At 44.3% G+C, this 27494-nt stretch overlaps 1 protein-coding gene across 2 annotated transcripts in view; it reads left to right on the forward strand.

Moving 5' to 3' along the window:
* Positions 1 to 27494, forward strand: part of LOC134848482 (long-chain fatty acid transport protein 1-like) — a 348156-nt gene that overhangs the window by 293931 nt on the left and 26731 nt on the right. Inside the window, exons 2-7 of one of the 2 annotated variants that reach the window (XM_063865959.1) lie at positions 22241 to 22470; positions 22540 to 22743; positions 23739 to 23923; positions 23996 to 24160; positions 25501 to 25570; positions 26001 to 26095. In XM_063865959.1, the coding sequence (XP_063722029.1) occupies positions 22247 to 22470; positions 22540 to 22743; positions 23739 to 23923; positions 23996 to 24160; positions 25501 to 25570; positions 26001 to 26095 (943 nt within the window). In that variant the 5' untranslated portion in view covers positions 22241 to 22246. The remainder of the gene's footprint in view (positions 1 to 22240; positions 22471 to 22539; positions 22744 to 23738; positions 23924 to 23995; positions 24161 to 25500; positions 25571 to 26000; positions 26096 to 27494) is intronic. The other variant, XM_063865958.1, reaches the window with a different exon arrangement.

A 27494-nucleotide genomic window follows, 5' to 3' on the forward strand; every position in this document is an offset into this window, starting at 1 on the left:
TTTGCACTGTGCCAATGAACACGAGGACATTGACTGCAACAGGGAGAAGACACAACGAAGGAGTGATCAGGTGGAACAACATCCTGAGGAATTTATAAGTCAGAATGCCGGAAGGATGATCCTTATGGATATCGAGCACGAACTGAGGGCAATGGATCAGGCCAGGCTGACCACTGACGGCATTCACTTTGATAGCATAGAAGGACAGGCTTGGTTGAACAGAGTTTTCCATGAGCGATTGGATGAGTTGGAAGTAGAACTCTTTGACAGGTGAGTGCTGAAGGAAGAGGGAGTATTTAACGAACCGACAATTACCACCTTTGTGCCTCCTAACCTGGAAACACGCTTGGGAGCGGTCCCAGCCGTGACCATCCATAAACCGCAAAGCTCCAGCGAACCCGGGCACAGAACAGATGTACGAGATCGATTGGAGAAGCGCCCATGAGGAGGACCATCAACCCTAGACGAAGACTAGGACCTGTCAACTCGACAGCGGAAACGACCAGCGCCTCTAGATCGGATACGAGATCTGAGACAACGAGCACCAGTCGAGAGGAGCGACGTCCAAACAGGAGCTCTCTAATGTGGTCGAGGCCAATACCTTCTCCATGGCACATATTCAAGGATGACCTGATGAAATTGAACCTTCAGACAGTGAGCTTTGCAGCGGATGCCATGAGGATGCTGAATGGAGCGAGGCTATCAGTTAGTGGACTGTACTTGATAACAGGCGTAGACTAGTTAATAGCCGCTGGCATAAATTTCAGCTCCACGACGGCCTTGAGGTTTGCTGACCTAGAGGGACTGCCCTCTAATAACACAATGGGACCAGTGAACGCAAGACACTTACAAGACGTGAGGTTGAATCACGATGAAGGAAATCGGTAAGAGAGACCTGGGAGATTCTTGACGACGAGGGCACCGATTGGACAACATGTGAAGATGTTCAGGCAGCTGAAGACACCCCCAGGTCATGTGAAAGAAACAGTATACCCGAAACAAGTGAATCAAGAAGGTGATGTCCAAAGGTACGGCGGATTGAAAGCGATAAAGAAAGATGAGACCATCTTTGCCGCGTACGACAAAGCAGAAATGAGGAAGGCCAAGATTATGATAGTAGCGAATTCAGAGTTCGTACACACTTCCAAGTCTCTGCTTTGGCCGGACGTCATAATGTTGGCAGCGGTCGATCTGGACCTACTGCGATCCTTGTCAATGGCTCTCGGAGTACAAAGACAGACGGAGATGAACCCAATCACGATCGTGTTTGCTGGCATCAATAACCATCTACACAGTAGAGGTTTCCTGAGCAGACTCAGAGAGCCTACAACGGCAGAAAATGCTGTATGGCCAGCAATAAAAGACATCCTCGAGTCAATGGGTGAAGTGGTGGGTACGATGAAGGAGGGGTCCTTCACCAAGATGACACCGAGAGCAGTGTTCGCGCTGTCTCCGGGGTATGCACATCTCCCGGATGGACTGAAATTCGTGTATGCGATCGTGGCCTTGCTTTCGGAAGGAAATATGATGTAATCATATTGGCCCCAAATCGCTTGATAGAGATGGAGAACCTGAGACCACTCAGGGCTGAGCTACCTGCGGTGTGGTCGGATATCTCGAACGCATTGAGAGGATTCAAGGACCATGCGCTACACATGCTAGTGCTGGACGAGGTGCTGGGGTGGAACTGTCCAACTTCAGTCGACAGCTCAAAATGAAGCCAGGAATAGATGACGACCATCGAGTAATTGTGGCGATGTCGAACGACTTATAAAAGAGGAAGGAGAGAGAAGAAATAACTTCAAGGATACAAGAGCTCACTTGGAGGCGATGGTTTTGAGAACCAAACCAGAAGTTAACCAGTGGCTACATCTAACTCCCCGAGTAGCGGCATTGGGCGCGGATGCTTTTGAGCAAGTCCCAGTGATGATCAGGAAGATACATGCCTACCTTGTAAAGGAGGTGAACCTGGCCGAAAATGTCGAGGAGAAGGCAGCCGAGTTTGTAAACAGAGTGTGCCAAATTACCCTGGAAACTTTCTGGACTGAGAAGGTGAAGGGAGAAGAAGGCTTTGAACGGACTGATAGCATGCTGGAAGGGCTGGGAGCCGGATGGACCGCGTCCTTCTTGGCAAAAGTCTACCCAAAACTCTCTCGATACTTGATAAAAGAATTCCTCCAAGCAGTAGTGGAAGCATCAATCGTTGAACTGCTAGCCTTGTTCATGACGTTTGGAGCAGAAAACTTTGTGAAAGGACCGGTAGTACTGCTCACTGAAGGAGTTCAGAACTTGCGGTTAGATGGACTTCTAACATTGATTGCAATAACCCATGGAAACTTGGGAGGACTGATGAACCTGAAAAATTTGATGTGAAGAAAGCCACGGATTCGTGGAATAAGATAAGAGATCTGAGACATACTCTTATCCAGTACCTCCTGCATCAGAATCGCTTTGGAACAGGAGAGGATGAGATGATTGAGAGGGACGAAGACGTGATACGACATGTCGGGGGCATGCCTCTGCTAACTGATCTAAGCTTAGCTATGAGGACCGATCCCTTAGCGCTGATCAGAGGGACCACGGAGTTTGTGACAGTGATCTATGGACCAGCAGTCACGTTTGCGTTCCCTGATGTTAAGGTGGAAGCGTACAGGAGGTCGGTGCTGCACCTGAACCTCATATCAGCAGTGGACGGGAGTGTGCTGAACTGGTGTGAGCAGCATGTTTTGCGAGAGCTCATGAGCGAAGATCTGTTGTTTGGAAAGATAACAGAGCCAGAAATGACGGTCGTCAACTTTGATGATCACTTCCGCGATCGTATGGGAGAAGTAGAGAGAGGGCACATTGAAGTATTTCCGAAGCTCTGGAACCTAAGGCCCTATGACAAGACGAATGGTGAGATAACAAGAATTCCTTGTCTCACTGCGGCATACCACAAGGTGAGAGAGGAAACGAAAGACTGGGGTGATTACGAGAAGTTGCCAGAGGAAATCCCTGAATTCCCTCTTATAAGAAGAATGTTGCTCGGAGCAGTCTCCGTAGTACAAACTCCTAGATTGAGAGCATTTGAGACCAATGAAAGGAGGGTAGCGAAATTCTCGGAAATGGTGGATCCGTGTTTTGTGGGCAGGAATGCCGCAGTGTTACAGTATACGCGATTTGCTTATAGGGATCAAGCCACGAGGAGGCGCATAAGCAATGCCGCGACTCCGAAGCCTGGAGCTTTTGACACGGAATGGATGCAATTAAACCTAGCGCCCATGAGGATGAGAGGCAGAGCCGAATTACCTGAGGCCTCCCTGATTTTGAACAGTGTGAAAAAGGGGTTAACAGTGGGAGGAACGTTGCAAACGAGAGCCTTCCTGGCACCCCTCGGCTATGAGGAAATCAAAGTGGTCCATGGAGAAGAGGAAGATGAATCTGCTGGCAGATTAATCATACCGAAATTTCCGGAAGGGGCCAAGACTGAGAAGCAAAGACTTTCAAGTTCTAGAGATACGTCAGGAGGAAATGATGGGCAGGGAGGGAGCCGTCGATCGGAAGAGCCTATGCAAGAGGATCCCGATCAAGCAGAGAAGGAGGATGATAAAGCATTGACAGTAGGAATACCCAGTCTGGATTTCAATTTATTCAGTGACTTTGAAAACAACGCAGACGCGTTGGAAACGACTGAGCCAGCAATAGAAGGTTCTTCCACACTGGATCCTCCGTCAGCTTTTGCGGAAATGAAACCGAATTTGCCGGAGAGCAGCTCTCCGGGCAATTCAAAAGACAATGAACAAAGACTCCTCATAGAATCACCAAGGAGAAGGAGGAGAGAAGGCGCTGCCAGAGTTCCCTTCTTGGGAACATTACCCGAAGAAGAGTGGGAGGTACATCAACGAGACCATGAGAATAGGACGGGATGCAGATTGGACAGAGTAGCCTTCATGGAGGAAGTCTGGACAGTGGTTCAGAGCTACACAGTGGTCTGGACAGTGGTTTGAAAATAGGTCTCAACCGACCACTGATGCGGGAAGTCCTTGACAAACTCGACGAGTGTAAAGGGAGATTTAGTGAGTTGTTGATCGACTCAGCCACTGGCGAAAGTGAAGCAAACTCTCCTATAAAGATGACACCGCAAGAGGATAAAGGAGAAGTTGTGTATCTGTCGAAAACTAGGAAAGGAACGATGCGATCGAAATTGGTGATTGATAAGATCAATGAGATGAAGATGAAACTAGGCAGCAAAGTGATACCGGGGAGAGCGGGAAAGACGATGGTGGATTCGGAGATATCGATAAAAGCTGTCAACTCAGCGAAAAGGAAGCGAGTTGGAGAAGTCATGGATTTGGGAAAGGTGACGATCGATTGCCTGGCACAGACAGAATGTTGACGGATGTAGCAATGGTGCCGCCCATTCTCATGGCGGGGATATATCGACAGGTTATAAATTCAAACGGAGTGACCGCACTCTGACTGGAGCAACGTTAGAAATGGAAATACTCAGCCAATGTGGAGAAAGTACCATGAAAGACTTTAAACCGTCTCCCATGAACCACGGAAAGGGAAGTGTCGTAGGACAATTGGTCCCAGTGGAATATAACCGACTGACACTGTCGGAGACTGTAGCAATAGATGAAAACGCCGGTGGGTACATGGAGATGTTGGAGTACAGAAACTCGGCCAGAGGACACTTAATGGCTCTGGAAGACAAGAGTGCCATGGAAGGTTATCTGGAGACAATGATGCAAGGCACCACCCTTAAGCAGAAAGCATACGAGACTCTAGCGTCGTCTGAGATGCAGGCTTGCGGAAACGATCGATCAGTTGGTGAGCCTTCCATGGAAAGCTGTAGTGTTACGGTACTTTGAGGAAGAGATGAGGACTAGACCAAGGATACACGCTCTGATAGCAGTGCCCTACGTGAGGACTGAAATACAGCTGAGGTTCGCCTGGTGCATGATCGGACTGACTCGCGAGGAATATGATTCAGAGAAAAGGAAGAGATCGAAAGAAGAAAAGGTCTGCCTGATGACGAGTATGAGGGATCTGATAATCCAGGAGGGAATGGCAGTAGCGTGCGCGAAGCGGAGGGACGCTCTCTGTTTCATCCGATTCATGATAGAGCGAATTTCAGTGCCCGCATTGAATACCTGTGTCAAGATGCTGAAAGAGGGTGATGAACGAGCGAAAGCCTTACTCTTGCTAGCACTGCTGGAAATGCATCAGGGCAAGCCGATGAGGGTGAACATGAAAGAACCCGAGGAGCTAGAACCCATGAGGAAGATAGACGAGATCAGGAGATTCTCGAACAAAGAACTGAGGCTCACTAAGGAATCCATGGGAGTACTGCCGAAATCCAATGAATACCGTGGATCAATCAGATAGAAGTCATACGGGTACGTGTCCGGAGTCATAGGGATGGCGTACAACCCGTTTCTCAGTGAAGACATACGCGATTGCTTCTTTGATTACCAACAAGCAGTGTTGCTGAGGTTCTGGACGACGAAAATTGCAACGATTAGGAGCGCTGCTAACCCGCAGACCAAACTGGGACTAGTCCTAGAAGAAAAGGTAGCTGCACCTTCCGTGCCAAAATCCGACAAACGAGTGGAATTTGGTTGGGATTCTCAGATGAATTACTAAGAACGAGCTTGATGGTAGTGTGGGAAATGATGAGACCATCGTGGTGTCCTAATCCCAACGCTGATTCGATACTACTTGCAACGCAAGATGTACAGAGGGAACTAAATGCGGACTGTAACCTGCGTGATCTTAATATCATATACAATGTGATGACAACAGCCTCTAAGAGCAACGGGGAAGACAAAGTGGAGTTGCCTGGCTGGGGACCAGAAGACTGGGTTAAACCTGGTAGCTGTCTGGCAGAAGTATGTGGACTTGAAGGTCACGTTTGTGGAAGTCTAGATTGCGTGAAAACCTTGGAGAAACAACACAAACAATTGAGAATATTGTTTGGGAACATTGTGATGAAAGCGAAGACGGAAACGGAATTGATCGCAGATTGCCATGGAGGAACCGAGGTGAATCTAGTGACTGCACTAGGATTCTACAGCATGCTTGGTTCTTTAGAGTCACTATTGAATCTAGAACAAAAACATGAGATGGTCACGGCCATCAGTGTAGAAGTGTTCCCAGGGGTTTTGCAAACTGAGCAAAAGCACATAGGAAAATGGAGGGAAGCGATTGAGGCGGAAATGAAAATCAGACATAGTGAAACTTATCGCAGACCATCGGGAGCGCGATATTTGGTGGGATCGACATTAGCTCCAATGTGCAAGAGCAGATACCCAGTGCATTTCGTAGCTGTGGATGTAAAAAGTACGAGAATGATCGTGGATCAAGCCCTCTCAGTGCATAAGTGTGTGAGATTAGCGAGAATGTCGGAAAGATCTTATGAGTTATTATGCAAGGTGTTCTCAGCAGTTCCAGAGAGAACTAAGGAGGAGTTGGAATCGATACTGGGAAAGAAGTTCATGGGATACGTCAGAGGGAACTTCAGCGATTTTGAAAGACAAAAACAGAGAGGATCAACCGTTACGGATTACAATACAGTAGATGAGAATGATGAAAACCACCGTGTAATGATGGAAGTGGAACCACTACTGGAAGCTTCGGGAAAGCGTAACTGGAGGAGCATCATGTTAACGCATGATGAGTTTCCCTGCCATTGCTTGCTGCAAACATGGTGGTATCCCGGGCGTAGTAATCTGGTGTTGATCTGGGACTTGATCTTTACCAGACTCATCACGGCCCATAACAATAGTGATGGTGGGAGTTATGATGGCGATGAGGTGGCTGGAGGCTCATGTGAGAGAGAACAATAAACAGGAGGCGCCAACGAGAGAAAAATTGCAGAAATTGGATTGTCTAAAATAACTAGATCTTTTTGAGACCATGTGCAAGATTCTGAACATTCCGATGGAAGTAAAAAAGATATGGGCAAGAAGACGAATGATGCCATGGTTTGGAGCCAACATGACTGCCTGGTTGTACGAATATGCCAAAAAGCACATGTCGAAGCACGGCAGCGTGTACAGTGAGTATCAGCTGGACATTGGGGCAGGAGCTTTCAAGCGAGCTTTCGTGACTCATCGGAATGCAGTGACCACCGCTGTGAAGAGAATTTCCAGGACAAGTGAAATTGTTGGAAGGGAGAAAGAAGAGATGTTGAAGGAAGATTTGGAGAGAAACGTGACGTTGTGCCTTCACAATAGCTTCTGCAGAAACAGAGAATCTAATGTAGATCCCCTACCATGTTGTAAACAGAGGGTAGAAGAGCAGAAGTGTTGGAGGACTGCTTCCAACAGCGTCAGAATAGCTAACGATGTGTTGCAAGACACAGAGACTGAAATTGCAGAGTCAATGTCGCAGGAGGAGGAGATGGAGCATTGAGAAATGGCCGAAAAACAAGATGCAAAAAGTAAGAAAATTAGAAGAATTTAGAAGTTTTAGAACTTCTAAACGACGAAAAAAGAAGAAACAAAGAAGTGACAACAGAGAAGAAGTTAAAACTCAGAATTGTTTTATGTGTGTGACGAAAACTCAAGTGAGAAACTAAGCAACCAAATTGTGATTGAAAACTGAAACAGTTAGTTGAGTTTTGAGCAATAAAGAATTTGTTGCATTTTTAAAATTGCATTTTGATTTTAGTTAGTGGCTTTAGAGACACTTACTATTTATTTAGAAAGGCTTGAGTAAAGAGTATATTTAAATATTCCAGCCTGCATGACCGTTTTAATCAACTAGGAAAACTGACACACATTTTGTGGTGACATGAAAGGCTTGGGTAACCTCTTGAAGAGGGAGATTGTTTCATTGTTCTTTCTAACCACAGAGTTCCTCAATTTTATTATTCAGGACAATAACAACTAAAATTTCCGAAGGGAAGAAGCATAGTAGGATAATTTTAGCTTGTTGGTTGGCAGGACTGTCCTGCAAACTAACACCTGTTAAAACCTAGGAGAAAAAGTTTTAAATCAGGGCATTGACCTTGGAAGTCAGAAAAAATGATATAAAAATGTTTTATATTAGATCATATCCTCGAAAGTGCAGATTAGTGAATAAATTTAGAAGGCTATAGTAGTGTAGTATGATGCCACTTATATTCTGCAGTGAGTCGATTTAACGGGGATAAAAGTAATTTCGTGCATTTTGTAAATTCTGTTCGATGACCTTGTACCAATTTTACGAACATTGCGAGATTCAATGGGGACATTGACCGGGTTGTCCGGGGAGTATGTGACATTCGACCAGAATGGACAAAACTGCAGATTGGATGAATTTGAAATTTTAGCAGCTAACCTTCCGAATTGACGGTTTTAAGAGATTAACAACGTCATTGGGACGATTAGTCAAACGGTGAAGGTCAAGATATTCTGGTATTTTGAAATTTTAAAAATTCGAAGTGATGACGTAATAATTCTGGGAAGCGTCAAAAACCGCCATTTTGGAAGAAAACCAGAATAAAATCAGAACAACAATAGTTGCGGTAGCGATAACTACGAGAATTGTGATTGAAAAACGACAACGAATTGCAGAGTTAGCAGAGACCGCTCCGAGTTGCAACTATTGTGTCGCTACAATAGTTGCAAGGCCGTTCACAACAACGGTGAAGGGTAGAAGACAGCCTTCCGGAAGGAAGATAAGGACGCTATTTCCCCGGATTCAGGAATCCGGAGGGGTCTCGGGAGTTGAACTGAAACTCTTTTATATAAACTTTTAGCTTCCCGGTTATGTCTTGAATTGAATTTAATTAACATTTGAATTCATTTTGCAAGGATGAGTAGCTAAGAGTTGGGGGAAAGGGTTGATCCATCTTCGACGGAGATGATGATTTTTATCTACTGAACAAAAACAATAGTAATATAACAAGTAGTAGTAGCCCTGTTTTTAGGAGTGACCTCGTGGTCTGGGGATACTGAGACCCAGCCATGAGCTCACTAATTTTGCATGTAGTTAAGTTAATTAGAGTGTTTTGACCGAAGCCGAAAGCAGTAACGTTTTTGTCGACCCGATGTTAGAAAGACCACCAAAAGAACTGGCTTTGGTAGAGACGGTGAAAATTCACAATAGCTTCTGCAGAAACAGAGAATCTAATGTAGATCCCCTACCTTGTTGTAAACAGAGGGCAGAAGAGCAGAAGTGTTGAAGGACTTCATTTATTCAGTGACTTTGAAAACAACGCAGACGCGTTGGAAACGACTGAACCAGCAAACGAATGTTCTTCCACACTGGAGCCTCCGTCAGCTTTTGCGGAAATGAAACGGAATTTGCCGGAGAGCAACTCTCCGGGCAATTCAAAAGACAATGAACAAAGACTCCTCATAGAATCACCAAGGAGAAGGAGGATAGAAGGCACTGCCAGAGTACCCTTCTTGGGAACATTACCCGAAGAAGAGTGGGAGGTACATCAACGAGACCATGAGAAAAGGACGGGAAGCAGATTGGACAGTGTAACATTCGCCCAAATACTACACAGCGACGGAGCGTAGAAAAAGTACCTATTAACGACTGGCAGGCGTCAGTTACCTTAATCCTACTCGTTTTTCACATCTCGACCTTGCCAGTTGGTTTTCTGGTCTGTTTAGGGGTAAGTAAAAAGTTACTATTTTTAGGCCATCAGTCTAACGACTTTTGATCAGTTTTCGTTTACATACGAACACAACCACATAGCTGAGTCTCGGATCCTCAGACTACGTGATTGCCATTAAAAACACGGCTCGAACAACCTATTTTAATATGTTTTTGTGTGACAGTTCTATATTAAATCCATTGGAGATGGATTGACCCTTTCCTCTTTCTAGCTACTCATATTCTAAAAAATCAAAAAATACCGGTGTTAATTCAGATTTCTACGACATCTAAGTAGCTACAAAGTCAGTTTTATATAGTCCCTTCACATACAACAGTCTCTGGGGGACCAAGCCACCGCTCCCGTAACCTTCCTGAGATAACGTTCTTATCTCTTCCAATTTGTGGCACGGGAGGGTTCCGTGGAATATTCCTTCCCCACTGAAGCTTCCTTCTCCACTAATATCTACTGCTAAGAGTCTTATCGTGTGTTGTTGCCACGATAAGAGGCTTCGTATTTCTCGTCTCTTGTGCGACCGTTTTCCACAAGATTTGTCGTTGTTCTGTTTTTTCGTCCTTTTTCGTCAAAATGGCCGTCTTTTTCTATTTCTCAGAAATATTCACTCTTCGATCGAAATTTTGAAAATAAAAATTCCAGAATATTCCTACCCTCCTTCGCAATACTTTTTCGTTAATAAGGCCTTTATTCGTTTTCTTTCGTGTCGCCGGAAGGTTGCACTGTGCCTATCTGGCAGAATGGCACATACTCCCCGGACAAGTCCCGATCAATGTCCCTATTGATCGCATAACACCGGGTTATCGTCAAGTAGTGTTCCAGTTCTCTGTAATCAATCTTACAAATCGCATAAGAAAATGAAATTTATCTACTCCACCTCAACTCACTACGTGTTCACAAATGGTATCGTACTACATTTCACTGCCTTTCAACATTTTCACAAAATTTGCACCATGAGGAGTGTCTTAGATAAAATTTCTTTTCTGACTACTTCCGTCGTCTTGCCATAAAACGCTCTTTGTGATTAAAAAGTGGGACGTGGCACGGCCATGCACCCGTTAAAATTAACTTAACATCACTCACCAAGTATAATCAGTTATTTATGCGGTCCTTTCAATATTAAAACTAAGAAACTCTGTGGCTAGGAAAGTTATTGAGTTATTCACCCTCTCGAGCGAGTTTACCCAAACTTACCATGTCGCCACACAGTGAAATTGTGTCTTACACAGGTTAAAAACTTCAGTCATGTTTAAATAGGTAAATATACTCACCTATGTTCTATATCTATATACATAAATAGTATAACTAAAATTCTCTTTCAACAATTTTAACAATTGCAACACTTTTCAAAGTTTGGTTTGACCAAACTCAATCAAAACAAAAAGTTTAACAAGTTCAATAATCAAACTTGGTTGATTGGTTCAAGTTTTAACACACAAAGACAATCAAGTTTTTTCTCCTTCTCTTCTCTTCTTGCTCACGTCTTCACTTGCTCTCTTCGTTCATCATCTTCACTCCATCGCTTCTCCATCCTGATCTTCAGCTTCGCTGTCTTCTAGGACTTTCTCAAGCATGTCCATGGAGTTGCGGGCCGTGCCCCAACTCTCCTGTTCCACTGTTCCAACAGCCTCGGTTTGCAACAAGGTAGCAAGTCCACATTCACCTTTTGCACCCGGTTCCTGCAAAAAATGTTGTGAAGATATAGGCTCACATTTCTTTCTAGGTCAGCTCTTAAGACCTCTTTCTTCTCATCTTCAGTTACACAAGGCGCTCCAGCTACTCGCTTTACCGCCGTGGTGACCGCGTTTTTGTGCGTCAGGAATGCTCTCTTATAGACTCCCGGTCCTATATCTAGCTGGAAAGATTGATAGGCTTCCGTGTTCCTTGGCATGTGACGCTTCGCGCGTTCATACATCCATGATGTCATCACTGCACGGAACCAAGGCATCAATCTTTGCCTTGACCATATTCTTTCAATGGCTTTGGGTATTCTCAGAACCTTGCAAGTGGTTCTGAAAAGATCCAATTCATGACTCATCTTCACGTTGCTCAGCTGTTCAGGAGTCGGCACGGCCGTCTCCTGTTCACTTGTGTCCGCGTTAGCCTCCAACCATCTCACTGCCAGCATGGCACTAACCACCACGATTGACACCTGTTGATTCTGATCGGGCAACTCTTCCACGTCCCATACTAGCATCAGATTCCCGCGTTTGGGGTACCACAACGTCTGCGCCAAGCAGTGGCAAGGATACTCCCCATGGGTTCTCACTATATTCCTTCGGGTACGATACCCTGAGGCTCCCAGCAACGGTTCCACCTCCATAAGAATTCTGTGTAAATCGTCTTTCTCTTCTATGGTGGGGAATTCAGTGGGTAACGCTCCACTCGCTTTCTGCTTCTGGAACTCACTCACATTACCTTCGTTCAATCTCAGGAACTCTTCACCCACTACGTCTTGCAATTTGCCTTCAGATCTCTTCGGGACTGCCCGAAAGATCTTCGCCAACAAATCATATGACCTCTCCGACATTCTGGCCAACCTCACGCACTTTGGCACAGAGAAAAGTTGGTCAATCAACACCTGCTGCGTCCTCGCATCCATCACCACCATGTGCGTAGGATACCTACTATTGCAATATGGTGCGGAGCTTGAACCCACCAGATATTTTGAACCAGTTGGTTTATGATATGCTTCACTATCCTTCAGATTCATTTCGTTTTCCAGAGCTTCTCGCCAGCCTCCGACCTTCTGCTCTGTCTGCAATGCTCCAGGGAATACTTCCACGCTGAGGGACGTCACTAGCTCATGGGCACGCTCCAGGCGCTCTAGCGATTCTATCGAACTCGTCATGCTACAAAATCCCAAGGCTGTGGTCAAGTTTACATCCGTCACCCCATGACAGTCCGCGACTAACTCCATTCCACTCTTGTCCAACATGCTCAATCTTCCGTACAATCGTGCCAGTTGTCTATGCTGCTCGCTCAGCGTAATCAGGCAGTGCCCCAAGTTGCAAACATGTCCTTCCATCCCACTATGTTGAGCTAAGCATGTGCCTTGCTTCAACCAATTGCTCGATGGACCTTCCTCGGATAGCTCCGTGGATGGGTTGCTCTTCCGCTTTGTCAACCTCATGGCCAGCAGATGGTGTATCATGGCCAGATCATGTAGACTCGCGTCATCATTCAGGTCCAACGTGATATCCGCCGTCATGTACCAGATTAAACCGGCGTTAGGATGAGGACACCAAGAAGGCTTCATGAGTTCCCACATCGTTACTAGACTGGTTTTCAAGGGACCGTCCCAAGAACCACAATCAAAACTCACTTGCCCCTTTAGCTCGGGAACCGAGGGTTCAACCACTCGTTCTTCTAAGATAATTCCCAGCTTGGGTTGTTCCACCATCAGCATTCCAGTTTCTTTAATCCGTTCAACCCAGAAATTGAGTACTATGACTTGCTCATAGTCGAAGTACGCTTCCCTGGCTTCTTCATTCACGAAGGGATTTACGCCATCTCCGGTATGCCAAACACATATTGGAACGACTTCAGTTTCCCTAGTGTTGCAAAGTCTTTTTGCCCCCTGACTGCTTCAATCAACTCCCGGTTCACTTTCAATTCTTTGTTGGAATATCTTCTCACTTCTTCCAACTTGCGATAGCTCTCCATGTCATTCGACTCCCTATTTGGTACAGTCAACGGCATATCCTGATATAGTTCCAGGAGTGCCCTAAGGAAGTTTCTTTCACAATCAACTCCCTTTTGCCGAATGATCTTTATGCATTCTTCCAAAACAGGAGTGGGGATACGATCCACCACGAACCTGACAAAGCAAAGAGCATCCTTACGCTTAGCCCATGCTATCGCAGAATCGTCTTTTGAAATCAACGCTCGCAGAGCTTCCATCAACTCCAGCTCCTGTTCCCGTGATTTCGAATCATTACTGGCTTCATATTCCGCCTTCTTGATGCCCATCAAGCACCAAGCCAACCGTACTTGCAGGTCAGTTCTCGTGCACGGATGAGCCAGGTACGCTGCCACCGTCGCAGGTGCATGCATCGTCTCGTCGAAGTATATCTGGAGGGCCGCCCTCCAAGAAATTTCTAGTAGTTTTTTCAATCCGATTTCGTTCGCTTCAGAGAACATTACCGTGCCGTATTCTTTCCGATTTAAGTTAGAATTCTCCGTAAGCCCTTTCAGATATTCCTGCATGGCTCGCTTCTCGCTCCAAGCCATCAGGTGCCCTCTCGCGGAGTTCTTCGCTTTCAACATCTCCACATAACCCCCTGCTGGATCTCCCATGTGGACCAATTCCGGCACAGTAACTCGACTGTACTCGACCACGTCGAGTTGTCCTTCCAGTTTCAACTTGGCCATGTTGGTTCGCGAGGGCCTGCAATCTTCAAGTCCTCCAGATCCACACTGACACTGACTGATGATCTCCATCTCTAGCTTAGTGTCTGCCAGGGTTCGTGCTGTCTTCTTTGATTTCATGGCTGTCGTGGTCAGACCTGCCAAGAGCACAGGGGGTATCAGATTCTCTTTTTCTCCCCCTGTCAGTGTCGTACCATCTCCTTGCCCGCACTCGCCTGAACGACCTGCGCTCGTCAGAGAGGCCACCACTGCGCTGGCTTTCGACTTCACCACTCTCGGGTTCACGGCTCGACTTCCTGTCTTCCCTTTTAGTCGCTTCAGCCCCTTTCTGGCTCGTTTGACAGGTAATTTCTTTGTGACCTGCTGATCATCGGTACTGTCTTCTGTAACTGACTCGGTCAGAACATCCGACTCCATGGAGTTCACTATTTTCTCCAAGACCTCACGCATGATGGGTTGGTTCAATCCCACCTTCATTATGGACTGCGTCCCATATCGTCGTATCACGTCCCATGACCTTTCCATGAAATTCACTCGGCTCCAGGTTGCCCCTGTCTTGCCTTCTAACTCACTTTGATATCTCTCCCATTCCTCTTCCGTTAGCGTACTCAGGAAGGATACCCTCATTGATTCTTCAATTTTTCTCCTCCTCGGTGACTCATGGAGCAATCTTTGCGGATCCCTGCTTCGGCACTCTCTCGCCTGACTTATTGGGTCCATCGGGGATAAGTCGGCCGACGCCTCCTTTGTGGGGGACATGAAAGACGATGGCGTCATTAGCAATAGACTCCCATCGACTTCCCCATCGTCGTCTTCACTGAACCGGTATTCTAGCAAGTCTCTCTCCAACGCTCCTAGATCCGTCTCACCCGGTTTTCCCGTCTTTCCCTCGATGTCGTTATCGTTATCGTCCTGATCCATCAATTCATCGTCATCTGCATCAGGTTTCGACTTGAGTCCTGAAGGGCCTTGTCGTGTGTCTGTGCCCGAATCCGGCCGCGCCGGTACGGTCATGTCTCCTGCGTGATAAAACAATTCATCGTTCACCAGGAATTCTACGGACTCCTCGCCATGTGGTGCCAGGTCCTCTATCGTTATGTATGAGCCTCCTCTGCTCTCCTTTGCCACTTCCAGCATCACTACTTTCGCTTCTCCTTACCACTTCAGTCTTGATAAGTCATCTGTGGGAGTATACACTTCGTTCCACATTTCAGCCGAGACCTCTGGTCTCCTGGAAGGTAGTGCCTTGATCTTTTTCCTACTCCAAGCATCAGGAAATGAGAAGTCAAACGTGTGCGCGGCTGCAACATTCCAGCTGATGAAGCGCGGCTCCATCCCTTCACTCCACTTCAGCATTCTCTTCTCTGCATCACGAGCTGCTCCGATGCGAGGGGCAATGAAGAGAGATGTGACTCCCAACAACACCCTGCGTATCGGTGGATATCGAGGGCATTGGTCCGGCAGCGGCCTGGACCCAGAAAGCCACGCTTGCTGGTTCTCTTTCGCGTGTGCGTAGGCTTCTGGCAAGAGTGGGACTCTCATAGCCGCTCCTGTATCCTTCACTACTGGTCTCAAATTCCAAAGCTTCGGGTTAAACTGGATGTGGGAAAGGTCCTCACGGCCCATTCGGCACTTGAAGTGGTTGTTGAATCCATCTACACCCAACCTGGCTCCGCTGTTCTTCCGAACAGCCTATCGTCGCTGGCCAGTCCTCTCCGCTCCCTCTGCTCTACCCAATTCAGCACGGAACAATCCATGACTGAGACCAGGTTGACATACAACACAGAATTCCTGTATGCCTTGACTTGCACGTCCGGGAACGCGAAAGACATCACCGCTCCATACACCACCGTAACGAATTCCCGCAGTCCGTGAATCAGAGCCAACGGATCGATCCGCATCATGACAGCCAAATCTGTCAGCAAGGGCATGCCACAATACTGCTTACACTCACCCGCATCCGGCGCCACCTTATCTTCTCCCGTGACGCTTCTGTTCTGTTGCAAGAGGTATTGGAGCAGGAGAGTCCTCCAGTCTTTCATCTTCCTGAGCAAGGCGGTTTCCAACTGCGCATTGAACTCACGACTTGGTCCCTGGAGTTGTTCAGGGTAACGCAACAGCACAAGCAAATCGCCCAGTCGACTGTAGGTCATGGCAATCAGAGTCAGGAGTCCATCCAATCTCAAATCTGCCAACGCTTGGGTGAAGAGGTTCGCCGGTCCCTTCACGAAATTTTCATGACCAAATGTCACGTATAGGGCTAGTATCAGGCCAATCGACAACTTCCTGATGTCTTTGACGAAACTCGCGATCAGGTTCCGAGATGCCCTCGGATAGCACGCCGACAGGAAGGATGGCGTCCATACTACTCCCATTCCACCCAAGATGGCATCAGATCGTTCATACTGTGCCCTCGTGGCTAACACGTCAGCTTGGAACTTGTCCAGTGACATCGTGTTTACGTCCTGCATCAATTTCAACATCATACCCCCAGCTTACTCCCGGGCATCAAACAAGTTCTTCAGATACACGTGTATCTCTTTGATCACTGCCGGCGCATGCTCGAACGCGTCCTCGCCCAAGGTGCACAGCCTTGGTGACAAGTACAACCATACGTTGTTGTGCGGCTTTGTGCGCATTGCCATTGCCATGAGATCTTCTTCCGCTGACGTCATGTTCTTCCTGACTGTCCTGCCCTGCTCATTCTCGGCATGATCCATCTGTCTGAACCATAGATCATCAGCCACCTGTTGTACTAACAGATGATCGTCATCTACCCCTGGTCTTAACTTCAGCAATCTGGCAAAGTTGGACAGCTCCAACCCCAGAACCTCATCTAGCACCAACCGAGTTGTGCTACAATCTTTGAGTCCCTGTATGGCATTGGAAATGTCAGCCCAAACGGCAGGAAGCTCAGATCGGGACGGGTAGTAATTGTCTGGGTCTACCACTCTGTTCGGGGCAGGAATTATCACGTTGAACCGTCCCTCTGCTATCGTTGTGACCATCGTGTACACAAACTGAAGGGGTTCTGGCAATGCAGCGTACCCTGGTGACAACACAAAGACCACCTTCACTACATTTTGGGTAAAACGTTGTTTTGCCGCTGTTTCTACCTCAGCCATCGCCGAGAGCAATGTCATTATCGCCTCCCCTATGACCTCGTTGCTCGGGATCGACCCATCCGTCAGACGTGTCAACAAGCCCCTGCTTTGCAGATGATCATTTGAGCCTGCAACCACTATTACCTGCGGCTCCATACTGACCACCCTTCGCACACTTATCATCATGCCGATTGCTTGTCCCCAGTCCAATTTAGGTGCCGTCAAGAAAATCACATCGGGCCAAAAGAGAGAACGGGGCGTATAGAGATAATCGGAACTGGCCACAATCAGATACTTGGCACTTTCATATCTAAGGGATCATAAGCTGCAAACAGGCCGTCGCCTATTGGGGCCTTCAGTTTCCCATATCTCTTGTCATCTCCATCCACCGTGGTCGTTCGGGGGTAGTCCCTCGAATATTCGCCAGGCGTCTGACCGGGTGGTTTAGCAAACTGCCTGTACATCTTGTGATGCTTGTTATTAGGCTTGTTATCTGCCTGAAACTTGCCCTTGCGAGCAGGTGGCGTCAGTTCCCGGGCTCTCTGTCGGACGTCCGTAAGAGACCTGGTATTCAAAGGTCCAAAGGTATTGTCCTGAGGCAACCCATTCAAGTCTGCGTACTGGAGCGTAGTCGTGGAACTGAACTAGCAGCCAATCCACGCCCGGTATCCGATATAGTCGCGACACTGTGGGACTTTCTCCGCCCATCATTTTCATTGCGTCCTCCCGACACGTCAGGGTATTCATGTTCAACTTTGTGGTTATGTCCGTCTTGTACTGTCCCCAATGACTAGGGTCTGATCGGTTCCAGAGCAGCACACTGCCTGGTTCAACTCAGCACACTGCCTGGTAAAAAGCAGTGATGATTCAGAAACAGATCAATAAAACTTAGTCTTAAAGAAAAAGACTTCCATCAATCGGAACGATCCGAAAGAACAAAGCCCAGGACACAGTCTTCTCAAGTGAGTGTGTATTTGCCTAATACACCCACCGAGGTCTTCTTTTAGGTGTCCTGCGATTGCCCGAGCTGTCCTATTAAGTAGCTCAAGGCAACCTCTGATCGAAAATTTCTTAAGTCTAAGAAAAAGCTCCCCCACACCCGGACTGCTCCAAGTGCACGAGAGTAGGGAACAACTTTTCTTCTCAAGTGAGTGTGTATTTGCTTAATACACTCACCGAGGTCTTCCTTTATTTGTTCCCGGATTGCCCGAACTTTCCTATTAAGTAGCTCAAGGCAACCACACAACCAAAATCACAATCAAAAAAAAATTTTGTTCGGGTACTCCTGATACACCCGATCTAGAATCCAAAGTTGATCACGAATTTCCGGGTCAAAATGGGCTCCTATGATCCTTATAAGCACGCCTAATATCCTAATATGATCTTTATTAAATGGATATTTCCCGTCTCCCAAATTGCCACAGAAGGTTTCCTCAAGCTTCTAACAAGGAGGGTTGCTAAGAAGTTTAAGTCACTCCGGAGGGTTATTTCGGAGGGTTGTTAAGACACTTAGCCTACCTCGGAGGGTTACTTCGGAGGGTACATTAATCACCCAAGTTACTTCGGAGGGTCCCCCTAAACTTATTAAGGAGGGCCAATAAGATGCTTAATATGCTCCGGAGGGTTACTTCGGAGGGTACCTCCAAAATTTTCTAATTTCTGAACCTCACTTAGAAGGGCCTTCAATTAACTTCAGGAAGCGTCAAAACAAGCTAAATTCTCTATGGGGGCTGCTCTTAACTTCTTTGGATGATCTCGTGGAAATTTTCCACTAAGGAGGGTTGCTAAGGGGTTTAGCTGACTCTGGAGGGTTACTTCGGAGGGTTCTCCATAAATCAAGAAAAAAGGTTATGTTACCGCGATAAAAACTCCAAAAGCGGTCCACCTGACTTAAAACTAGGTTGGCTGACACGGTCAACCTCCCCAGTTGGATAAAAAGGTGTTTTGATAAAATTTTCTGCCGCTCGGAGGGTTACCTGTGATTTGGACCCTCCGAACCAACAAATCCTAAAAAAAATTTCTTTTCCGAGATTATCAACCCAAAAACGATTGCGGTCCGGAAACGTGGTCTAAAGCGTCGACTTATGGTACCAAAATTATCCCAATCGGTTGGCTAGTCTTTGAGAAACTGCCAAAAACGTGTTTGTCCAAATGGGCTTTTTTCACCACCTATGTAGGTTCTGAGAAACTTTTTCCGCAATTCCTATTGAAAGTGCCTAAAAATAATTGAAACGAGCGTAGTAGCCTTGTACGGCACTGGAATAATGCAAAAAACCGGACCAAAATTGGTTTGAAGACAAAAATTTGGCCAATAACTATCAAATTTGGTCCCTCCGATTCCTTCCTTTTCTAATCCTTAAGTCGTTAGCTCTATCCACGGAGCTAATCGGAGGGGTACTCAAGAATTTTTCTGGCAGCCGAGCACGTTATGCTAGCACGCTCCTAATACAAAAATTTTTTTTGCTCTAACTCTAAAAACTCAAAAACTTGATCCCCAAAACAGATTGACAAAATTCAGAAAATTATCGAAATTTTGACCGAAAAATTTTGGTTTTTTCCAACTTTTACTGAGTCTTTTCTCACGCGGTTTCTTTAGTTAGGGGGATCGAACTACGTAGATACTCCCTATATAAAAGCTTTTTGCTGTTCGGAAAAGCTCGGATATCCAAAAATTTGGGGGTCTATAGTTTGTCAAAAATCAGTAATTTTCGACAAAACTTGGGTGTTTCTTGGGTGTAAATAGGAGATGAGTAATATATAGTGGGGACAATAATCTATTAGCAGTCGTTAATGAATATTACTATACCCTCCTTTACACCAAAATACCCGAGTTAAGACCCTTAACTCGGAAATTTGTGATCGACGGAGGGTACAATCGGACCGCGCCAATCGTGCCCCCCACCTCTTAAGTTTTAATGAAATAGTACCCGAACGATACTAAAATTGTTTCAACCATACCCAACAGTCGTTGTGGATGTTGTCCCTATATGTCCCTGTTGAGTGTGGAACACGTCGGTCAGCTTGCCACTCTACCCTCCGGTCACCGGCAAAATCACCATTAACGTGCTTTAATACTCAAATTACACTCAAGGGAGGGTATCCAACCCTTCACCAAAACACACAATCTTTCTATCAGAAATGATATTCTTTCGTGTCGACGGAAGGTTGCACTGTGCCTATCTGGCAGAATGGCACACAGAGTAGCTTTCATGGAGGAAGTCTGGACAGTGGTTCAGAGCTACGGAACCCAGTCCATTTTGAAAATAGGTCTCAACCGACCACTGATGCGGGAAGTCCTTGACAAATTCGACGAGTGTGAAGGGAGATTGAGTGAGTTGTTGATCGACTCAGCCACTGACGAAAGTGAAGCAAACTCTCCTATAAAGATGACAACGCAAGAGGATAAAGGAGAAGTTGTGTATCTGTCGAGAACTAGGAAAGGTGACATGCTCAGTGCGAGTGGGGGCTGTGATAGTGCAATTGCAGCCAGATGTTGCGTAGCCTGTTGTAGATATGCAGCCATACTACCTTCGCGGCATATATTTTTCAGAATACGCGGAAAAGTGTAGTCTTCTTGTGTACGATCAACGATGCTCCACGGAATTGAAACTTGGGGTCCCAACGTATCAGATCTTCAACGACTCCAACGAAATGACAGTTCAAGGATCCGTTGGATCTGTGGCGTTAAGCCCGGTGTTTATGACCCAGGTGCACTTGTTGATAAACTCTACTTGTGTGACATTGTCAACGTCCTTCGGAGCAGACGCACCAGATGGTTTGGCCATAATGAGCGCGCTCCCTCAGCTTCATGCATCAAAATGGCCAGTGATATGAAGATCTCCTCCCTCAAAATAAGTGGGAGACCAAGAAAGACCTGGTTAGATTGTGTGAAAAATGATATCAAGGAACGTTGCCTTACCCACACTGACCCACAAGACCGTATTTTTTGGAGAGCTGCAGTTCGACATTGCCTGGTGCTGCCAACCCCATCTGATAGGACAGGGACAGCACTATATTCAAAAATTGGATTTGATGATGATGATGATAGTACATTTCCAACTGTGCCTCGTGGCCAAAAATAAATCATTGAAAACCAAATATTTTTGTTTGGATTATTTTTTTGATAAAATTTCCTGCTCTCAGTCGCCTCTGGTTTTGGGTTCAGACTTTCATTAAGATCTGCTATGACGATCGAACAAAAAACACTACAATTCACAATTTTTTGTGATCGGATCTATCTGTGCCACTAGCAGAGCAACCGGTTACTTTGGTTTTGTCTGAATTTTGTGTTTCATGGAATTTTAGAGGAAGATAATGTGAGTACACTTTTTCTTATCTGTTTCGTTGGAATTGGCAACGTTTTGTCCGATGTTGCGATTATGATAATTAAAGTTCCAAGTGCTCACAGTCCTGAGAAGCTTGTGTTCGGATTCAATTAAGCCTACAAACTTTACATCGGTTTCGAGCTTTTTGCATTGTACTCACAAAAAAACTCGGACACAATAACATTTCAAGAACAAAAATAAGTTTTGCACTTCTGTGGAGTGGTGGAGTGCAATCCTCCGCCTCAGGGGGTGCAAAAAAACTTAAAAAACATCCAACATAGACAGGGCTGGAGCTTTCCTTTACATCTCGAGGAAAGCTCCAGCCCTGAATCAGCGTGAGGAGTACCGACAGCGCCAGCTAACTAATCTAACTGCGCTTCTAATCTATTTGTTGTTTTAACGTTTTATGTTATCTCGAATTGTGCTTTTTTCTCTGATTTTATGTGGTTTTTTATTGCTTACGATGTTTGTTGTTTTTTCTTTCAGTTGTTCTGATGATGTCTTAATTGACAAAAACGTTCAAGCGTTCATACTTTTTTTTTCTCTTATAGACAAGTCCATCTGTGCTATAATCGAGGAGGGTAGATTTTAATTGACAATTCTCTGGATGCTTTAAAATCTACTTGATTTATTCTCAAAATTTTGCCGATGTTTTTATAATGCGTTGGTATGGCCCTATCCAACCTGTGCGCGGACCGTCGGATGACGGAAGGGCCCATTTTAATTGACCCCCTTTTTTACTCACAAAAAATGGCAAGACTCAACTTCTGCACGACTACCGTGTGTTTAAACAGATATTAGACAAAAATAATGAATTTTTTTCACTGGTATCAACTCACTGTTTTCAGGCTTTTATGATAAAAAATGTGCTTGCTATGTTAAGGCGAGTGATATCCAAAGCCTCGCGAAACGTGAAGATGTTCAAGCGCATTTTTGTTATCTCAGTACTCAGCTTAGTATGGTACTACAGCCTACTTAATCTTACGGCATGTGCGTGCGTCTTATTTCTTCTCTACACTGTTTCTGGAGGATGGAAAACACTCCGAATGTTGTACAACACTTTGCCCAGAGACGCCAGGTTCTATAAGCATGCAATCAGTTATGATTCAATTTTGAGTTGAAGCCATCAATTGATGACTTTTTTTAGAGCTGCTGTTAAGCTGCTGACAGTGAAATACCGAATGAGTCGTATCCGTAAACAGAATCTTACGGTGCCCCTTCTGTTCCGCTCTTTTGTAGAGAAACACCCAGACAAAGTAATGTTCATTTGCGCAGATAAGAAGTATACATTTCGAGATGTGGACATTTTCTCAAATCAAATTGGACAGTACTTTCAACAGAAAGGATTTCAGTAAGTTCAAGGATTTAAGTATTTTTTCAGCGTTTAGTTATAACGCCGCGTGTTACAATTCCAAAACAGAGGACGACGGCTAAAAGACAGATCGTGTATATCTGTTGGTTGAGCATGCATAATCTGACGTTCTTCTCGTGATGAAAAGGCGAATTGAGTGAATATTTTAAGAACTCATGTCATGTCAGATATGGAGGTTGTTCTGTTAAACTGTTAATTCAGAACATCAAGAAAAATAACCGGTGGCTGTGCATTAGGACAGAATATTCCGACCATAATCTTAAAAAAATGATGACGCTTTCACGGTTTTTTTCTTCAAATTAGTGTTTTTTTTTGGGAATCGTGTGATAAAAGGATCTGACGAAAACCGAGAATTTAGGCTTATTCGACAGTCATGATAAAATAGGCAAGTTCAGCAACGGTTTTTGTCGAAAAAAAATTCTAAATTTTTTTAACAATTTTTTTATTGTTTTTATTGCAAAGATGGTACCAAAAAAAACCTGTTTTTCTTGATACTGGGGCAACTTTTTGAGTTGTTTTAATGTCGCTCGAATGAGGGCTGAAAAGGTTTTGATGTGATATATCACTCCACGCATTACGATGATTATTTGCGGTAAATACTTTTGGTTGAAAAACAAAATAAGCCTGCTCGCTCTTCTCAGTCGCTCGAAATTAGACCAAAAATCAAAAAATTCAAACTGGTTTTTCTCGACACTTGGTTAGTTTTTTGAAGTTGAATCACGACTGAAAGAGTTTTAATATGATATATCGCTCGACCCATTCCAATGATTATTTTTGGTACCTGACTTTGCGTGGAAAAAAACTAAAACACACCAGAAAACAAAGTTCCTCCCCATTTTCAATGGTCGGAATAACTATGGTATTAGCGTTACCGATAAACATGATACATTGAGAGTTAACTTTTTTAAAATGGCGAATCGCTTTTTTGTTTCCAAATGAAAGTGGTGTTGGAGGGATATATGCTGTGCTTTTAGGTATGGAGACGTTATTGACCTCATGATGGAATCGAGGCCCGAGTTTGTCATCATCTGGCTCGGATTAGCTAAAATAGGTTGCATCACTGCCCTTATTAACACCAATTTGCGAAATCAATCCTTAGTTCATTGCATCAAAACAGCGCAGCCCAAGGCAGTAATAGTCGGCAGCGAATATGTCGAAGGTAAGATTTAGACTTCAGAAAAACTCAAACTGATTGACTTCTTTTTTCCACTAAAAAAGCTATATTTTTCAGTGGTCGACGTGATTCGAAACGAGCTTAGTGACGACTACTCCTATTATTACTCGGGTCCCCAGTTAGACGAAAACAGGCAGCCAAATTGCATGACATATCTGGACGAAGATATTGCTAAGTGCCAAAGCAACGCTCCCGTAGTGCCTTCCCAAGCAAAACCTACAGGTAGCTGACTTTTATATTCTATTTGTGACTAAGTCAATTGAAACCCTTCAAATATGTTTGCAAGAATTTAAAATCTTTAATTATGAAATAGTTTGTTTATTCAGCGGTCTTAGAAGGTTAGTACTTAAAAAATGTTAAAAATTGTAGTTTTTAGTTCAAAAAGTTATTGACTGATCCCAATTTCTCTCCGAAGAATCAAACAGACAGTTTTTACGTTATTTTTTACCTGCCGTGCGTTAACCTCCGCATGATTTTATGTGATGCTGAAGCGATTTCGATGAAAATGATACGTTTGCGACTAGCAAACGTATTGTTGGTGTTTTTATTAAAAATCGTTTTTAAACTGTTTTCCTTTTACTTTTACTGTTTTCGTTCAGATGTTTTTATATAGATGGGGGAAATTCTGACATAGTGTAGACTTTTTCGGCGCAGTTTGGCTGTTCTGAGGATTCTGATTGAAGTGCTCGACCTGAACAATCTGATTTCTTGGTAATGGTAATTTTAGATTCTACCTTTCAAAATTATTTAAATGCAGTTAATTGCAATTTTTACACTAGCGAACTTTAGTGAGAGTAGTGTAATAATGCGACTATTCTTTTTTCTAATCTAAGCCGCAAATTTTGTTGCCACTTTTACGGCTTTTTGATAGTATGCGCTCTGACATTCAACTGGTGGTAAGTTAACACAGTTGCTGCTTTATTTGTGACTAGTGTTTGCCGATTGTTACGCGTTTGTGGCCGAAAGGGCAGGGCGTGATAGTCCAAATTTCGAGGTCGCAGGTTCAAATCCGATACGTAGCAAAGTTTCACGAATTCGAGGCTTCTTTTCTTATTTCACTTGATAAAGCTGCTTTTGTCGTGTTATCGCTAGTGTTTCCGAAGTGCAGCTTCGCCTCTGAGTGAATATTTGTCAGACTGTTTTTCACGTGCTGTGGGTTTTTCCTGTTCAATCTTTTAGTTTTGCAATCAGATAAAAATTAGTTTCTGGGGTTCTCATTTCAAATTCGACTGAATGAAAAACGGATCTCCTAATTTTGATCTCAAGTAATGAATTGCGATATTTGTTCGTCTTCTGTCGGAAGTTATGCGAAGCTCCGTTTTATCTCCGAGTACAAGCTACAGATAAGGTTAGAAATGCCGCTAAGTTTTCTCGAGGAAGCGAAAACTAATGGTGATCACAAAAAATTCGTGGCTTGTGTTACTTTACTGCTCACTAAATTAGTAAGCATAATTTGAGTGTTCTTAACTGGGCGTTTTCATTTCTGGCTCGAGTTCTTCCGCAGTTCTACACGATTTTCTCTATCGAATTGTTTTTGTTGTTATTTAGCGTTTTTGTTTCAGACAACCTTATTTACATCTACACGTCTGGCACTACGGGACTGCCGAAAGCAGCAGTCATTTCTCACTTCAGGTAATATTTTCACATATTTCAATTGTAGCTGTCATACCTTTGAAGAAAACAGGCTTCTAACCAGGTCACCCCACCCGCCCGACAGTCTTCACGGATAACCCTGAAACCGAAACTTTAAAGTCGGGCTAGTTTTATGCGCCTTGATGTTAGGATAGTTCAGCTCAGTTAAAATAGTAGCCTCTCTTCACTAGAATCGTGACAGATGATGTTGCTATATTTTTTGGTGTCTTCGAGCTTTAAAAATCAATGAAGCTACGCAATTCCAACTTTATGCACATGAGCTTACTGTAAAATCTACCCTTTGTTGTCTAATTTCAGCTTTGAGAGCTATAAAGTTAGTCTAATGTTGTGCTGACTGAATATTTCAACTAACAATGTCAAGGTCGAAGCGAAGTTTTGTGTCATAAATTGGCTGACATGGCACGTTTAGATTTGCATATCTGCTGCATATAAGCAGTGGATTATGGGGTGTCAGGAAAACTGACGTGTTTTACGTGCCCCTGCCCATTTACCATTCTTCTGGAGGTTTGTAGAAGCTCTTCTGAGAAACAAAGCTGACCTCAAAGCTAAACATTCTCGTCTGTCGACTATTAAGTTGCTAACAAATTAAAGCTATGTTTCAATTGTATCAAAACTGGTAATTCATTGCGTGTTACATTGATTTGAGCATGCAATATTGGTGAATATTTCTGTGTTTTTGTTACGCGTATCTTGATTTTTACGATAAATATGGGAGTGAATCGGAAAGTTTAAAGCATTCGAAAGTTGCATCTACATTGAAGCAGACTTAAATTCGCTAGCAACTAATAATGAAGTAGGTGATTGACGAATGTCAATTTATGAATAATTGTGAGTCGAATTGATTCAATTGCAAACAAATAACATGGTCCCATTTGGCCTAAAATGACCACTCTGCCTATTCTGATCTTAGCAAACACCAGTTTCTTTCAGGACCAAGCTTAACACCTTCATTTCTTATCATCTGTACGACAATTCCTTAGCTCTACACTTCTATCTCCTGATTAGCTTACCAGAATTTTAAAGTGAAATCAAGTAAAGTTTATTTTTTTGGGCAGATAAATTGTCGATTGCTGCTGGTGGCGTTTTTTGTGTTCCTTGAGTTTTTGACGGTACAAATTTTTCTTTTTGAAATTTATTTCGTAAGTTGGTTGTAAGTTTACCAACCACAATTTCAGTTCTTTTGTTTTTCCTTTTCTATTTTTCCGCCTTAGCAGGTATCGGATGATGGTAGGTCAGCGTTGTTGCCTTATATTTAATAATTTGAAGAGCGTGCTTGAAAGTTTTTTTTTGATTTTTTGTTTCAAATTATTTTTTGCTGCTCAGCGGGTGTCTGCTCAAGTACTGACGTGTCTTATTGGGCATTTTTTTCTCAAAATGATTTAAACAAGACAAATTAAACTTCGGTAGGCCTTTTTTATTCCGCCATCTCGTCTTCCGTCTATTTTTTTGCCGGGTAGTGTGCCTGTTATGTCTGTGTTGTATGGAAGTTGGTGCAAAGCTTCGCTTCATCTCTAGGTATGAAATGCAATTCCAGAAGTATCTAAATGGCGCAAAAAACATGCATGACTTCTAGTTTCAAAAGTGGGCTGTATTTTCCCAGCGGAATAAAACAACTATCTGTTGATCCGGACTTTCGACCATTTGCTGGTTGGCAACGTTGTAGAATTTTTAGTTTGAATTTTTTCCAACTGCCTATTGGCTAGGTTGGAGAATTTTATTACTCTTGCGATAAGCAAGGTTATTGAAATCGGGTACAATACTTTTTTCCCGTAAACAAATTTGTCCACAGGATCACTTCTAGAGGATTTCCTCTTCAAGAGGATCTCTTCTAGAGGTTCTTCGCTTCTTAAGTGCAATTTTTTACTTTTTCACTTCTTAAGTGCAAGATCTTTACTTCTTAATC

Source organism: Symsagittifera roscoffensis, chromosome 6 (genome assembly GCF_963678635.1).
Source record: "Symsagittifera roscoffensis chromosome 6, txSymRosc1.1, whole genome shotgun sequence".
Lineage (NCBI taxonomy): Eukaryota > Metazoa > Xenacoelomorpha > Acoela > Convolutidae > Symsagittifera > Symsagittifera roscoffensis.